This window comes from Fistularia commersonii, chromosome 26 (genome assembly GCF_037954325.1).
Source record: "Fistularia commersonii isolate RoL2024-O1a breed Wild chromosome 26, RoL_Fcom_v1.0, whole genome shotgun sequence".
Lineage (NCBI taxonomy): Eukaryota > Metazoa > Chordata > Actinopteri > Syngnathiformes > Fistulariidae > Fistularia > Fistularia commersonii.
This window is the reverse complement of record NC_141309.1, coordinates 3,429,330-3,444,911: the sequence shown is the minus strand read 5'-3', so window position 1 is coordinate 3,444,911 and position 15,582 is coordinate 3,429,330. Positions and strand designations below refer to the sequence as shown.

At 44.9% G+C, this 15,582-nt stretch overlaps 2 protein-coding genes across 6 annotated transcripts in view; one reads left to right on the top strand and one right to left on the bottom strand.

The window, feature by feature from the left end:
- Positions 1 to 108: 108 nt before the first annotated feature.
- rab3c (RAB3C, member RAS oncogene family) lies at positions 109 to 10,714 on the top strand. Of its 2 annotated transcripts, none has more exons than XM_086174059.1 (5): positions 109 to 266; positions 1,879 to 2,103; positions 5,368 to 5,486; positions 8,031 to 8,155; positions 8,336 to 10,714. In XM_086174059.1, exons 1-5 carry the CDS (start codon positions 249 to 251, stop codon positions 8,524 to 8,526), a joined length of 678 nt encoding a protein of 225 aa, XP_086030185.1. In that variant the 5' UTR covers positions 109 to 248; the 3' UTR covers positions 8,527 to 10,714. The 2 variants fall into 2 exon arrangements, with proteins under 2 accessions (XP_086030185.1, XP_086030187.1); XM_086174061.1 differs by lacking the exon at positions 109 to 266 and adding an exon at positions 657 to 825.
- Positions 10,715 to 11,249: 535 nt separating this feature from the next.
- Positions 11,250 to 15,582, bottom strand: part of pde4d (phosphodiesterase 4D, cAMP-specific) — a 152,888-nt gene continuing 148,555 nt past the window's right edge. For all 4 annotated transcript variants that reach the window (XM_086174054.1, XM_086174055.1, XM_086174056.1 and 1 more), the window contains exon 15: positions 11,250 to 15,515. In XM_086174054.1, the coding sequence (XP_086030180.1) occupies positions 15,012 to 15,515 (504 nt within the window). In that variant the 3' untranslated portion in view covers positions 11,250 to 15,011. The remainder of the gene's footprint in view (positions 15,516 to 15,582) is intronic.

Below are 15,582 nucleotides of genomic sequence, written 5' to 3'. Positions count from 1 at the left end.
GTAGCAGCTGTTTATCGAAAAAAATAATAGAAATAAAAGATAGAACCTCCCTCGTCCCCCGTCATGATATCTCCCATCAGATCTCCCTATTAGCTCAGCTGCCGGTTGAGTTAGGCTACATGGGCGGGAGGCGGCTGTGACGCAAAAGGAGATAACAAGGCGAAATAATTAAATATTGTCCGGCCAACCGGGAGGTTTTTATTTATTATTCTCTAGCTGCCAGAGTTCAAACTGACTCCAGAAGCGAAATGGACTTGTACGGAAAGGTAAGAACGATAACGTATGGGGGTCGTAGAGGGGGAATATGAAAGCTATCGCGATTAGCATCCTGAAGGGGCGAGAGGTAGGGGGTAGAGAGAGGTCTCTCTCCGGGGGCTGCTGCTGTTTTCGCTAGTATTAAAAGACATATTCATTGGCGATATATGCGATTTAAAACCAGAGTATTTTCGCCCCCCTCTGCGCTTCCCCCATGTAAATCACACAGCTGTTGACAGATGTGATGCGCTGCATGCTCAGATATGTAGTCTCTTCCGCTCGGTGCGCCGTTCTGCTCTACGGCGCCGGCGCCGGCTTAAAACTACAATTCCCGGCTTCTTCCGCGTCTCTATTGTGACGTCAGACGCACGCGGCTCGACGCACCATCCTTCGCTCGCGCCAGAGCCGAAGCAGAGGGGACAGCTCCCAGGTGCTGAAATTGTCCGGAGCTCCGGAGAGAAAGGGAAACACAGAGGGGGGAAGAGAAACGGCGGCCGCAGTATCAAATATAAAACACCGTGTCCTGCAGACAAGGGACACATTAACACAGAGTCAAGGCCTGCAGAACAGGTTTGTTCAAACAATGTCCTTGTCGTGAATTGCTGGTAGTTTCATTGCAGACTAGTCATGCAGAAGAATGCCATTAATACATAAAAAAAAAAAAAAAAAATGACCTCACGCACAGGACTGCTTGTGCATCATTTCGGCCCCAGCATGCAGCCCCAGTCCATCCTCCCCGCCAGAGACCCCCGGCGACACCGTCTGATTTCTCTGTATCACGTCGAGCTGATCCTGTCGAGATGTGTGCGAACGAGTGTCCTTGCACACCCCGTCTCTTTTTCCTCACGCGAGGAAGGAGCAGGCAGAGATCTACTGCAGGAAGTGCAAAACAGAGGTCCGGCATCTTTGAACCGGAGGAGCTGAATTGAGAGCCAGAATGCACATGGTTGTCATGAGAAACGCAGGGGTTTTGCTTAAAACCTTCACCTTGGTGTAAAATGACTGTACTCTTCGTTCGCCGGCTGCAGACAGGGCTTGCATCACATGTTTTTGACTGACATTGTCATTATTCTCTGGCTGTGCCTTTTGGTAGTGCAGCGGGCTTCATGCATTTTTAATCAGGGGAATGATTTTATGATTCTCGATCGAGCTAATGGGATTGTATTTCTTTAACCAAAAGCGTCATTTGCGCAGCTTATGAGAATAACTTGAAGTAACAGCATGCAAAAAGGCTGTTTGGTGTGCGACAGCCCCACCTCCTTGTGTGCAAGAAATGCATTCGGTTATTTAGAAAGAAAGTTATGGGTCAGTAGAACAGAAATTCAGCTTTCCCTTCGTGGTTATCTAATAGCCATCAATACAACAGCTTGCCGTGTCAGTCATGCTGATTTGCCTGACACAGCCTTCTGCCATCTCTGGTCTGAGGCATGTACAATCTCGTATAGCCCGGTCTGTGCAGCATTCATCTGTTCGCCAATCACGTATTCTGAATTGTTACTGTAACTAAGAAAGGAAAAAAAATCTCAAGGGCTTCATGTTTTCCGCACCGTTGAAAAGCTTCACATGAACTCAAGGTGAATGTCTTGGTCGATGTTTTCCAGCGTTCCTCTCTGTGTGTTGCAGATGGCTGCCACTCAGGACGTAAAGGGGAAAGGAGAGGGAGGGGACCAGAACTTTGATTACATGTTCAAGCTGCTGATCATCGGCAACAGCAGCGTGGGCAAAACATCTTTCCTGTTCCGATATGCCGATGACGCCTTCACTTCTGCCTTTGTCAGCACGGTGGGCATTGACTTCAAAGTAAAGACCGTGTACAAAAATGACAAGAGGATCAAACTGCAGATATGGGTATGATGTTTCATTATTCTAGCAATTCGTTTATAGCCTGCGTTTCCTGTCCTTTCTACTCTCCCTTTATTGACAACTGTTACCAAGCCTCAGTCACGCATTTCCTCATGTCACTGCTTTTGTCCCTTTCACGCCAGTCTCTTACGCACATCCGGTCACACAGAGAGCGCGCGCACAATGAAAAACACATCTCGTATTTAGAGGAAGCGCGGTTCGTAACATTGTCCAAGGTCTTTTGGAGGACTATCGAAGCTTAAAGGGGGGAGAGACGCCCTGCCCACATCACTCTTGTCTCAATGTTCTAAAAGACGGTGAATAGCCAGCATCTCCCCGCGCTTTTCTCCGTAGAAGAGTACCCTTCAAGAGCCGTGACAGGTTCTGACTTCTTCGCAGAAGAAAAGCTCAATGTGCAGAGAGTGACAGTGACAACAGTCTGGGAAAAATAAAGTGCATCATTGTAGCTTTTAACGGAACACAGCTTTGAAATTCAGGGAAAAAAAAAGGCGCCGAGATGTACTTTATACAGCAAGAGAGCTTGTGTGTGCATGTCACATATCCTCCAGGGGGGTGTAAAAGGGTAGATTAACCTAATGGGACACAAATGAACTTTAAAATCCCAATTTCAGAGAAGATATGCATTAATTCTAAAACAGACTTGCTTCGGTACTTTGGGAGGCCTACATCTTTATTTTGCTCAGACACGATCACTCCGTCAGACTTTGTCTTCCAGTCCCTGCGGTCGTGTACATTTCCAGAGCACGGTGAGTCTAAAACCTTTTGTAAAAACTAGCTTCGAGCCACGATGTGTTGTACGGTCTTACAAACCGAGACAGATGGAAGTCTCAACCTCACTGACGGGAAACCAGCAAGTGTTAGTTTGGCGCAGTGTGGGTAAGAACACACACGCTCACACACGTACACACGCATCAACACTTTGCTGGGAATGTGTTGGAAACTGAAGAACGTCGGAGCTTGTTTAATAAGGAGTCGATTTGAGCCGTTGAAGCAATTTGCCTTTTAATACCTCAGATGATGAAGGGATATGTATCTAACCCTCTCTCAGTTTCATGCTGCTCGCTCTTTCCTCATTCATTTTTTGCCAATTTTAACTTCATTCTGTTTTTCTCTCATTATATTTTGGCTTGCACAATTAAATGCTAATGACACTTGAAAATGATAAAAATGAAACATTTATGACTTGGGGAACTGGTGTGAGCCATCAAATGATTCTCTCATCAGGATATCGTGTTTTATCCATGCTAACAACCTTACCCAATACATAAGCCTCAGCCAACTCCTTCCAACAATATTCTGATATCTAACCATTAATCAACTTTCATCGGAGCATCTTTCAAAAGTTGATTTCATCAAATGTCGCTCCCGATTGAAGAAAAAAACTTTCCAAAACAACGTAGCCGTGTTCCTAAATTGTTCATCTCCTTGCTTATAAAACACACGTAAGGGACAGGTTTAGATGCGAGGGGAGACATCTGCCATAAGCTCTTGCTTTCCGATACTCGATTTTGCCGTGAAGAACATCACTTCATACAGACGAAGATCCTTTAACCGCTGCTTCACTGGGAGTCTGTGTGATGGCTAATGGTCGATGTCAGAAAGGCCGTCTGTCACCTCGGTCCATGTGTTGAAATGGCGTTACGTAAAACACTGATCCCCTAATTGTTCCCGATGAACTGGCTGGCGCCTCGCAAAGCAGCCTTTGTCGTCCGTATGTGTGTGTGTGTGTGTGTGTGTGTGTGTGTGTGTGTGTTGGCGCACAAGTGGGCTGAATGAGGCAACACTGTACAGCCCTCTGAGTACTCCTAAAGGAGATAATAAATGAATTCCATTTAGTGGCACCATTAATCTACCGAGAGATCAAATCCACGCAGAGCCATCCCTCTTGTCATATTTGAATTAAGTGAATGAAAAACAACAGGAAGCTTTGCCAAGCTGAAGGAGCTGGAAAGGAAGCGTTCTGCTTAAACTCAGTAGCTCTACGCGTAACGCAAGCAGATTCATGGATTGATTACTGGCGACTCGCGGACATCCAGCAAAGCTTTCCAAGAAGCAGGTTTTTGTCGTATGTATTTCGACGCGACAAAGTTCACGGACTAGTTTACACACCCATGTCAATGTAATGGCTTGTAGCCTTTAGCGGCATTTCAAATGCTTCAAACACACATTAGTCATGATTATTGGGCTATCAATCTGTCAAATATTGGATTTTTATGCAACGCAAGTGCACAGCTGATACCGAAATGTGTCTCCTCCTGCACTCAGTGTGATTTTAAAAGGCTTCAGCTGTGCTGTGTGGAGGCTAAGCAGCCTCTGAGCTCCATCTCGCGCGGAGTGAAGGTCAGATCTGTCCTTTGGCTATAACAAGCACGTAGCTGCAGCCATGTGCGGACGGACCGAGTGCAATGTGGCAAACACAACCCAGTGCCGCCTGTCAGGCTTCTGTTTAACAAGAGCCAAGTGGAGCAGCCAGAAGTCCTACATCATGATTTACAGGGGCCTGCAAACACACTTGTGGGTGGAACAACTGTGCAATATAAACATACAGTGTAAACGGGAGGGGCAGTGGGATGTTACTATTATGTAACTTGCCATGCTAACCGGGATAAAAAAAGTAAACAGACAAAAGCATCCTGGAAGTAGAAAATGTCCAAATGCATTTCTCATCCTTCGTGTGACACAATAGACAAATGTCTGCCTCTAATTAGATCTATTAACATTTTCATTGATATTCTTTTGCAAAGGCTGCAGCTGGTGCTTGTTTCCAGGGTAATCTCTGCACAATGTCATCATCAAATGCTGCGTAACCACCCTTTTGTTCGTCCCGATCACGAATAATGGAAAGCGTTTTCAAATGACGCATTGCATTTTCAAGCTCGGAACGTCGCACCTCTTACTCCTTAAGGTTGTATTTCATCACAGACAGGAAGAGAGCAGAGCAGTTAAAACTGTTTTTTTTTTTTTTTTTTTTTTTTGCTGTCCCGATCGATGGCGAGCCTGCGATGTAATTATCATTATTGATTATTTTCCTGTCATGGACGCACCACACGACGCCACAATTAAATGCATGAAGAACCTTTCAAATGACTGACTGAATGCCCCTCTTGTGCATAAATAGCTTCGGCTTCATAGCATTACGAGTGTGATTCGTGCACGGGAAGCATTGGCATGTACTTGCTTTGCCGTCTCATCGCTGCCGAGCATGGCGGTCGGCCGACTAACAAAAAGTTGAAACTTGTCCGTGTGTAGGACACAGCTGGCCAGGAGCGTTACAGGACCATCACCACTGCCTATTACCGCGGGGCCATGGGTTTTATCCTCATGTATGACATCACCAACGAGGAGTCATTTGGTGCTGTGCAGGATTGGTGAGTTGTTTTGTTTTACTGTATTTAGAGGTACCCACCTTCTTTGCCCTTTGTGTCACAGATCTCGCTGTTTTGAGATGTATGCAAATCAATACGACAACGCACAAACAAGAGACTACCATCATCATTGCCCTGCAGCGGCAATTACACCTTTCAAACACCTGATAATTGATTGTCTTGCACATGGGCGATGTGTGCGTTTTATGTGCGCTTTGAGATCCCTCAATGAGTCACAGCGATATCTGCAGGCGTCTGCAGAAGCTCAGTGCCGAGCCCAAATGTTAGCATACGATTGTGTATTTATGTTCAGAGCGGAGCGTGGAATGAATGTGGAGGCTCGGTTCGCCGCAGAAGCAAGTTTCGGGCTTATCAGTCCCACCTTAGGAGGAAAAAAAAAACCTCACAAACACAAAACAGCTTGGAGGGTACGGCGCAAGAGAGCGATTTTTAAATTTGAACGCAAAGATAAAGGTGCACGCAGTGATTCCATTTTCATAATATTCCTCCTCCTGCCTCCCACCGTAATGTAGTGAGCAACATTATTTCCTTTTTATGTGTTTGGGTCTGGAATGATAGCGGGAGCGCGGGATTAGCATTTTTTTTTCTGCCCTATGACAGTGTTTTAATCCACATGGTAATCCAGTAACATGTTGCATATGCTGCAAGGACATATGATAAGACGGAAAACATCAACCTCATTTTGAGGGCGGAAAAACGCTGACAATCGATATAAAAGTGTCTATTGGCTCGCTGTCAATCGGCTTCTCTGTAAACACAGCCTTGTCATGTTTGACCGGAAGCGAATTTAAAGTTGCACGTGGGAAATAAAAACATGCCACAGTAATAATATAACATGCAAAAAAAACACATTTCGCTCGTAAATCACTCAATGCGAGAGAAAGCAGACTTTGTGTGACGAGAAGACGCCCGTGCTTCCAACCTGTGTCCTCTGGATCTGGGCCTTTAACGTGTCTCCTATCTACGCGCCCGAGTGTCGCTATCGGCAACGATCCTTGACATATTGCCTCCGGCACTCCTGCCAGCGGATGCACGAATCAACAAAATCTCGTCGAAAGACAAACACCCACTTTACGTATTCTAATTCGCTCTTCCCCTTCGCCCGCCGACTTTAATTCCACTTTTCCCCTCCGGTCTACCATTTTACCCGGTGACATGTTGCAAAAAGAGGTTGCCATGGCAATGATTCCTTCCTCAGCTGTGCCTGAATTAAGTCTGTGACGTAGTCGTCCCTGCCAGTGACATAGACGGAGCGGAGGAATATTGCAAAGCTGACATCGAAGGCAGGAATCAAAAGATTATGCTGATTTATTTGAAACATGCGGTTTTCAGACAGCCCGAATGACGTTCGCTCTGTCCGCTTTATTTAGAACCGTTTCACCAAATTTAAAGCTGAAACACGCAAGAAGCCAATGAAATGACAATTGTGGCCAGAAAAAAAAAATTGTTTATGTTGCTCAACATCACGAAAAGCTTCGTCTCAGATGATCTGCTCGGAGTCAAATTTGAACGGAGGGAGGAGAAATCCCACCGTCTCTTTCTCTCTCTCTATCTCTCTCCCTCTGTCTTGCCGGCTCCATCCCTCCTTTTTCTCTCCTGCCCTACTTTCAGTCAAACTGCAGCACCACAGGGGAAATTTGCTCCCTAAAATTCTTCCTCCAAAAATGCATTTGAAGGTTGGACGACCATAAAGGCCCGGGCCGAGTCGGCGGGGGATTTTTCTTTAAAATGTGAATTGGAAACATCCCATTGTCGTGCGGCGGGGACGTTTAACACAACTCACGACGGGTGGAATTTTATTTTGCATTAAATAAGCACTATGCTTATACACCAAATCAATCGCTACCATACCATTGCCATTCATATTTGAAGCAGAAATAAATGTCTATTCTATATTAATGTGAGGCTTAGGTCAAATTTAGCTCTCAAACTCCATAACTGTGATGCTGTAACAGGATTATCCATCATTACCCAAAACTCAAAAACACATCTGGCAATGAAAAGAGATAATATCCTGTTCAGTTAAAACCTCCACGGCCGGCTTTGTGCACCAAGTAACAGTCAGCAGTTTGCAGGCCGTAATTGAAAGAGGAATGGGGAAATAGCGATTCTCCATTCTTTTTGCTTGTCCAGGCAGAAAAAGGCTGCATAATAGTAATTAATCTTAGCCTACATTTTCAGAACAGAACATGATTTGACCCAGTTTCTCTCCCTGCCATCAGTGATTCAATCGTTACATAAAACGCCAAACAAAACATGACATAATTGTTTTCCGCCAAGTGTCCAAATGGCACTATTCGGGCGGGTTGTTTTCGATGCTCGAAACATGAAGGTGTCGGGAGGAAGGCAAGCGGGCTTCTACGTCCTCTGGCACTGGCACATGACATCATTGACGCTAAGAGTGATAATAAAACGTCTGTCAGCTCATGGCGGGGGCGGGTGGGGTTCGGAGGGTTCAAACTCAGCGGAAATATATTTTTGACCGCGCCGTATTTTATTGTGTGCCGCACTTGTGATTATGTGCAGGTCGACCCAGATAAAAACATACTCGTGGGATAACGCGCAGGTGGTTCTGGCCGGGAATAAGTGTGATATGGAAGAGGAGAGGGTTGTGTCCGTGGATAGCGGCAGATTGCTGGCAGAACAGTTGGGTAAGTGTCCAGCAAGGTACTTCTTCGGGGATTACACCGCCGGCGCATTATTTCCATCCGTTTACCTTCCGGGTCGTACCGGAAGCCTCTCGCCTCTCGCGACCGGAATGATGTCAAATATATTAATCTTTCTCTCGCTTCCCATGTTCCACGGTGTTTAACGTTCCCCCCCCTGTCAAGGCTTCGAATTCTTCGAGACCAGCGCCAAGGACAACATCAACGTCAAGCAGACCTTTGAACGTCTTGTTGACTTAATCTGCGATAAGATGTCCGACAGCTTGGACAGTGATCCGGCCGTCACCACCGGAGCCCCCACCGCCAAACTCACAGACAGCGCTCCGCCTCTGCAGCAGCCAGGATGCAACTGTTAGGGACCAGGGTCACGGCCGAAAGGGAGGGCGTCACAGATCCTGTAAGACGATACGGCGTTGTGCTTTTACGTTAGCGTACTCCCACTAGTGCTGCTTTCTCTGCACTACAGTTTAAACTTTGTTTAGTGGTAGAACACCCATCATATAATCACACGACCTTTATTGCCTAATATCAAGAGCAAATAAGCAGACAAATAGATATGATTATTGTAAAATGTGTAACATTACAGAACTATTGAGGATATACTCTTAGAGACACCATAATCTCATTGTTAGTATGCTTTTAAACCAGGTATGTTTGATAACTCGTCCATGGTCAGGCTGTACAGGTAACCCCCGAAGCCCCTAGACGTCTTTAAGAATAAATATAAAAATGAGAGATAGTGCCCAGTGAGTGCTTTTATAATTATTTGGTTTATATTTTTTGTACAGTACGTGTTTTTCTTTTCACAGATTTATTTTCTCTCGTAAAGCTGCCAGATCTGTGAAGTAGGGCACCCTAGGATGTAGCAGCTTCTTACGTGCTATATGAAAATATATATACACGTGTGTGTGTGAATGGGTTGCCGTTGCGTGAGTGTACAGTGTAGTAGGTGTGGATGTGCACGAATGCTCGTATTACGTTCGAATCACCAACGAGTATCATCTACCTTGGTTAAAAAAGTGGCCTTTGAGCATCTCCAACATGGCCTCTCGAAGTCCCTTTGTCATGCTTATGTTCGGAGTGAATCCAGTGTGCGTAACGTTGATGTGAGTACTCTTTTGTCGTCCGTAGACGTGCCAGTCCTTTGACGGGTTCCTTAATAAATCTCAAAAGCAAAACGCCAAGAAGACCCTTTATAGATTTATGACAAAACGCATGTTGCCAAAATGTTAAATCATACGAGCTGTATTATTTGAGGATCGGCCTCGTAAGCGTTATCGCCATCGTCACATCTCGAGCTTTCCCACTTACCAAAGGCGCAGGTCGGTGCGTTACATACGGAGGACGATGGCCGTGGAATTAACAGCCATATTTTGAGTCGGCATGCTAGAACCTCATGTTTGTGCTACGAAATCTAGTCCCTCTTGGAAAAAGAAAATCTTAAGTAAGCGGCTTAGGGAGCCTCCCCCCTTGCAGGCGCATAGTAACGTTGCGGTGTTAATGAGAACCCGAAATCCATCTAGTCGAAAAGTTTTGGTAGCTTATTTCAACATCCCCCCCAACGGAAAAAAAAAAAAAAGAAGCCTTTTGATTCTATAAAACACTCGCAATTGTGCCAAAACACGACTATTCTGTTAGCATTGTCAGTTGTCTGTTGCATAGTTGAATAAAAAGCGGAAAAAAAATACATCCATAAAAAAAAATGCATGATGTCAGTGGTGACTTACCTAAGTAGATTTATATTCTGGGATAGTGTATATATATATATCACTCTATGTTACAGATTTAAGAGCATTGACATAGCGCTTGCTGTGAGATGCAATGGGCCAATAAGTGCAATATTTTATGAACTATACCCTGTACATAGTCTCTCCTCAAGTACTTCTACCTGCAGTGATTGACAGCTGTAAAATTGACACGCGATCTCCGAAAACAGAGCGTGTGCTTCAAGCAGTGAGTACAGCTGTGTGTGTGTGCGTGTGCGCGCGTGTGTGTGTGTGTGTGTGTGTGTGTGCGCGCGAGTGAGTCCCTGCCACATTTGAAGAGACAAATTACATGATATAACGTGTCGTATGTGTGTATCTTTTGTACAAATGTGTTCACGTGGAATATGCTACTCCTGCTAACTGTCGGTTGTGTTATCATGTTTGAAATGCAGTGTTGTTGTAAAACATAGTCGGGGGGGTCAACTTAATGCATATGCTGTACCGTCATGATTCCAAGTTAAGGGTGCACTGCACACACAGCGCACACATGTCCAGTGTGTGCATCTGTGTTTTCGTGCAAGTTTAGAATTTGATGTTTCTAGCCATGACATGAAATTGCTGCACTAACCTCGATTCATTTAAGAGATGGAAAGTGCGATCTACCTATTCTGACGTCCCCCCCCGAAAAGAAACGTTTGGAGTCCCGTTTTAATTTTTAGACCACTATGACTACATGTAAGTGAAATAAAAAAAAAAAAAAAAAAAGATGTTTGTTGGAGTGCAAGCAAAGTGAGAGGTGTGTTTTTGAGATTATGGGAATTAAAACAAATTCTATCGGTGTGTTTTCGTGTTTTGTGGCCTCCAACCCAGACCTGAGCTCCTCTGCGCTACGGCCTCCATTTCAAGGAGACTTACGCCACCTAGTGGTGAATTATATGGACTAGTAAATGTATTTTTAGTCTTATTTTTCTCCCTAATTCTCTACATCTCAAAAGTAAAACAAAATAAATAGATGCAAAATAAGGGAAAATGCTATAAAACAATCCAGGCTGCATGTGACCCTGTGCATTTTATATCTACCTATCAAGCCACTCATTCATTCATTATCTACGCACACACACACACACACACACACGGAAAGTAATCCACACTGAATCAACACTTTTCACTTCTCCCACGAAAAGTCCAAAAATAGGCCGATTGTATTTTCTCACCATTTGGCAGCAAATGATACAATCATGTAGGGTTTACATAAACAGTAATTATAAGACGACTGCAGGAAGAAAGGAAGCTACTTGGGAGGATAACAATTGGGTAATTATCTCATATGATGAAATTCAACAACAATGACAGATATACAAGATACCCATTCATTTATTTGGCTTACTTTTGATTTATTACCATTATCTAACCCCGCTATCACCCGGGACGCACAACTGTTCATTCCCTCATTCACACACCTGGACAATTTAGGGTCTCCTGAGGTTTTTTGGAGAAAACCTCCAGAGCCTGGAAGAAAACCCATGCAGGCACGGGGAGAACGTCCACACAGAAAGAGGGAATCAAACCAGGGACCTTCTCGCTTGGAGGCAGAAGCGCTAATCATTGTGCCAACGTGCCGCCGCTGGTGATCCAATGTTAGATATACGATATACAGGACTTACTAAGAAAAATATCAATGAGTCGATGAATATGGCGTTGTGAGATGGTTTGTTTGCTCAGCAGAACAACAAGAGAAAGAAATAACAGCCAGAATCAACCCATGCTTTTATTTAATCCATTGCATATAAAAACTTTTTTCATTTGTTTTTACTGTTTTTTTTTTTTCTTACATAAAGTCGTATGATCTACAGTGCTATCCAATAGACTGCAATTAACAAGGAATCCGTTAAAATAACAATAATTCTAATTGTCCCGTGAAACCTCCAGACAAGTTGGCGTTCTAAATACATAACCCCCGGAGAAAAAAAACAACAAAAAACAAAAAAATTGTCCTGAAGACCCTTTGTTAAGTTACAGTTTGTGTTTTCCTTTCATACGTTAAAAAAATACAACATATAATGAGAAAACGGTTTCCATTGGTCCAGGGCTGTTTAGAATCTACAGTATGTGTCAAAATAAGAGCCCCCACCCCACCCGCCCCTCCCACCCCACCCCTCACTGCACAAATTTACCACCTCCTCCTTTTTGTCCTTGCAGAAAAAAAAAATGTTAGTGGTTTTGGATATTGCGAGTAAAGTGAGTGGAAGTGTGGGCCCGGCATAGATAAACAACGCACGCCTGGTGTTGCAGCCATAAATAATGCAGCAGTGGCTGAACACACGCGTCCCCCAACCCGTGTGCTTTTTGTAAGTCATGGCGAGCGGTAACTTTGCACTCCTATTGCACCCGCTGTTCATTGTTTTGTTGCTGAAACGTGAGCAGGAGAGGCCGCAGAGGACACGGCGGTAACTTTGCACGGGGCAAAGCTCTTATCGGTATCGCGACCGGTTTCCACGCCTCTGCACGTCGAACAAAGGGCTTAGAGGAAGGTGCTCTTCAAAAACCAGGTCTGCAGCAAACCCCCGCTCCCGGACTACCAGTCACACAACGCTCAAGTGGTAAATCTATAACCTGCAGTTGACCTGAATCTCCCGGAGAGTCTCCACGGACTTCCGAAACACACAAAAAAAAACAAATAAAAAAAAAAAAAAACACTCTACGGGGAGATCAGGACGACATGCAACTTACAGATTTACGAATGCAGCAAAAAAGAACCAGGACATAAAAGAAAAATGGCATGTTGGATTTTAAGGCACAGCCCATGGGCCAAGGAACAGCTCTTTTAAAGCAAACGACAAAAATAATTTGGCTCCCCCACCCCGCCCCTCTCGTCACTCAGCGACTTCTCATGCAAACAACACGCCGATGGATCATCTCTACGCCGAAGCCTGCGTGTCACAAACATTCTCTCAACAAGAGGAACATGATTTACAGCCACGCCATCACCAAAAGGGATGATAAGAATCAACCATTTACAACAAACGGTGTCATGATGGTAATAATATTAATAATTATATATTATTTACAGCACAATAAATAAGATGTTTGTAAACAGCGATAAAAACCAGAACATCTTTTTTTTTTTATTACAGGTAAGGGCTTGGGTGAGGATGGAAACCAAAAGGGGGAAATTAAATCTTGGCACAAAAATGAATGAGGGTTAAATAAAGAGCTTTAAAATCATATAATTAAAAGAAGCTTACTTAAAAAAAAAAAAAAAAGAAGTGTGCAGTATTCAAGTGTTTTTTTTTTTTTAAATAATTTTTTTGGTAACATTTGATTTCCTTTTTTTTTTTTTAAATATTCTATGTACACAGAGGAGAAAAAAAAAAGTATATTTGGGTATTGGCAAGCCTGTACTGTGTTCTATGCTACAGTGAAATATTACTGTACCACGGTATATTGCAAAAAAAATAATGGAAATAATAGAAAAAAAAGAAACATCAATAAATAACAGTGTCCTGTAGACACAATGAGAAATCTAAAAGAGACACCTGGCCCAGGTGTAGTATAAGACAAGCCTGTGGTGAGGGAGTGAACCATTTGGCAGGTTACGCGTGGAAAAAGTGGCGATCGATGAGGATTTCAGTGCATTGGAGCGTCCATTCGGAGACGGTCTCGCGCGGCAGCGACACGGCGGAGCTGATTGTCTTGTCGAGAAAAACAAGGACAGCCGTTTCGGTTCTCTCATGTCGTGACACGAACCGAACTGTAACTGAATTAGCTTGAAGATGAACGCCGCGACACACGTGGAGTTATGTTCGTTGCACGACGGGCACGCAAACTAAAATTGAAGAGAAGAAACGGTAAAAGCTTTCAGAATGGTGATATAAAAAAAAAAAAAAGAATAAATCACACTGGTAATCCCCCCCCCCTTCCAAACACACACATCATTACTATTTCTGAATACTCTCAACACGGATCAAGCGTCTAAAAAACAAAAAAAAGGTGCTTTTTTTTTTATATATATATATATCGACTACAAAACATTGCATTGTCTCAGGATGTGTTCAAAGGAACTGCAGGCAACGATAAGAACATTTAAAGGCTTCGTCCACATCGCCGACGATTTCATCGAGAGCGAAGCGCGAGACGGACGTCCGCGTCGTCTTTGTCGAAAAACATCGATCGTCTTCGAAATAATTGGTGGGATGAAAAAAGTCCTGACTAACCAAGTCGTGATATGGGAATATAAATGCTATTGGAGCAAGTGCAAACACTCCGGAACAATCCCCCCCCCCCCCCAACACTGGCGTTCTCCCCCTCCAAAAAAAGGTTACCTCATTTTTCTTTGCAAACGTAACAAAGCCAAGGATTGCAAAAAGTAAATTCTAGAAAATATCTGCATCTTACATACAGTACAATACAAAAAGAAAATAAAAATAAATAAAAATCAAGGAGGTTCTAAGGACAGCATCATGGCTGATTTGAGCTTTGTGTCGGTAAGGTTTTTTTTTTTTTTTTTTTTTTTTTTTCTTTTTTCCAAGGAAGACTTCCAGATCAGTAGTGTGTCTCGAACCCGCCCTCCCTCGCGGGGAGGATGTGGGGGTTGGGGAGGCGACGACGGCGGGGGGGAGTGGGGGGGGGCAAACCGAGAGGGTGACTCACCTCGAAAAACACACCGATAACTGTCTCTGTAGAATATGGGCACTTGATTAAAACACGGAAACAAGGCTAAACTTTCAGGCGAGGGACAGAAACGGGACAGTCGTGTGACTCCGCGACCGCTCGCGACGGGAATCGGGCTCGTAAAAGGTGGGGGCGGGATGGAGAGAAAGGGGAGGGAGGGAGCGGCGACACACCACGTCAGTACAAACAGGAATGGAGAGGAGTTTTCCTGAGTGCAAAATAACTTGAAGGAGTACCTGTGGGCGTGTCTGAACAAAGCTGACGGTGAGGGTCGGGGGGGTCGGGGGGGTCGGGGTGGCCGGGGGGGTGAAGAGCAGCGCACGCTTTGGAACCATAAACATACATGTATAAAAAAAACACAGACTCCGCAATCCCACCCGCCCCACCCCGTCCCTCAGATATTCTATAAATAATCACCTGTCATTACTAAGAAGAACAGTTTATTAGTTGGTGTCCGTGAACTGCTATGTGTCGGGGGAGGCCTCCCGCTCCTCGTCCTCCTCGGCGACCTCTTCCTCCACGGCGTAGGGCTGCGAGCAGGGAGTGTCCCCCTCCTCCGCCACCTCCTCCTCGTCCTCCCCCACCTGTTCGTCCAAGGGAATCTCAGTCGATTCCGAGTCCTGTGTACAGAGAGTTTTTGAGTCAGTGCAGCTGTTTTCCTCTTCCTCCTCCTCCTCCTCCTCGTCCTCTTCCTCCTCCTCCTCTTCCTCGGGCTGGCTGCCGCTGTCCTTTTCCGTGTCGGACTCCCCGTCCTCCTCCAGGGTCAGCTCAAACTGAAACTTGTCCCCTCCTGGAGGTCGGCTCCCGTCCTCGGGTTCGTCCAGGGCGGGAGAGGGGCTTTGGGGGATGGTGCTCTGGTACCACTCCCTGTTGTCCTCCAACATGTCCAGGATGTCCTGGGCGTCCGGGTGGACGAGGTCGGCCCACGTCTCCCACAAGGGATGCACGATGTAGTCGATGAAACCCACCTGCAGGGGGAGACGAATAACCGATTTGCTCTTCGTACCCGGCAAATGAACGCGCGCGTTCGGTGAA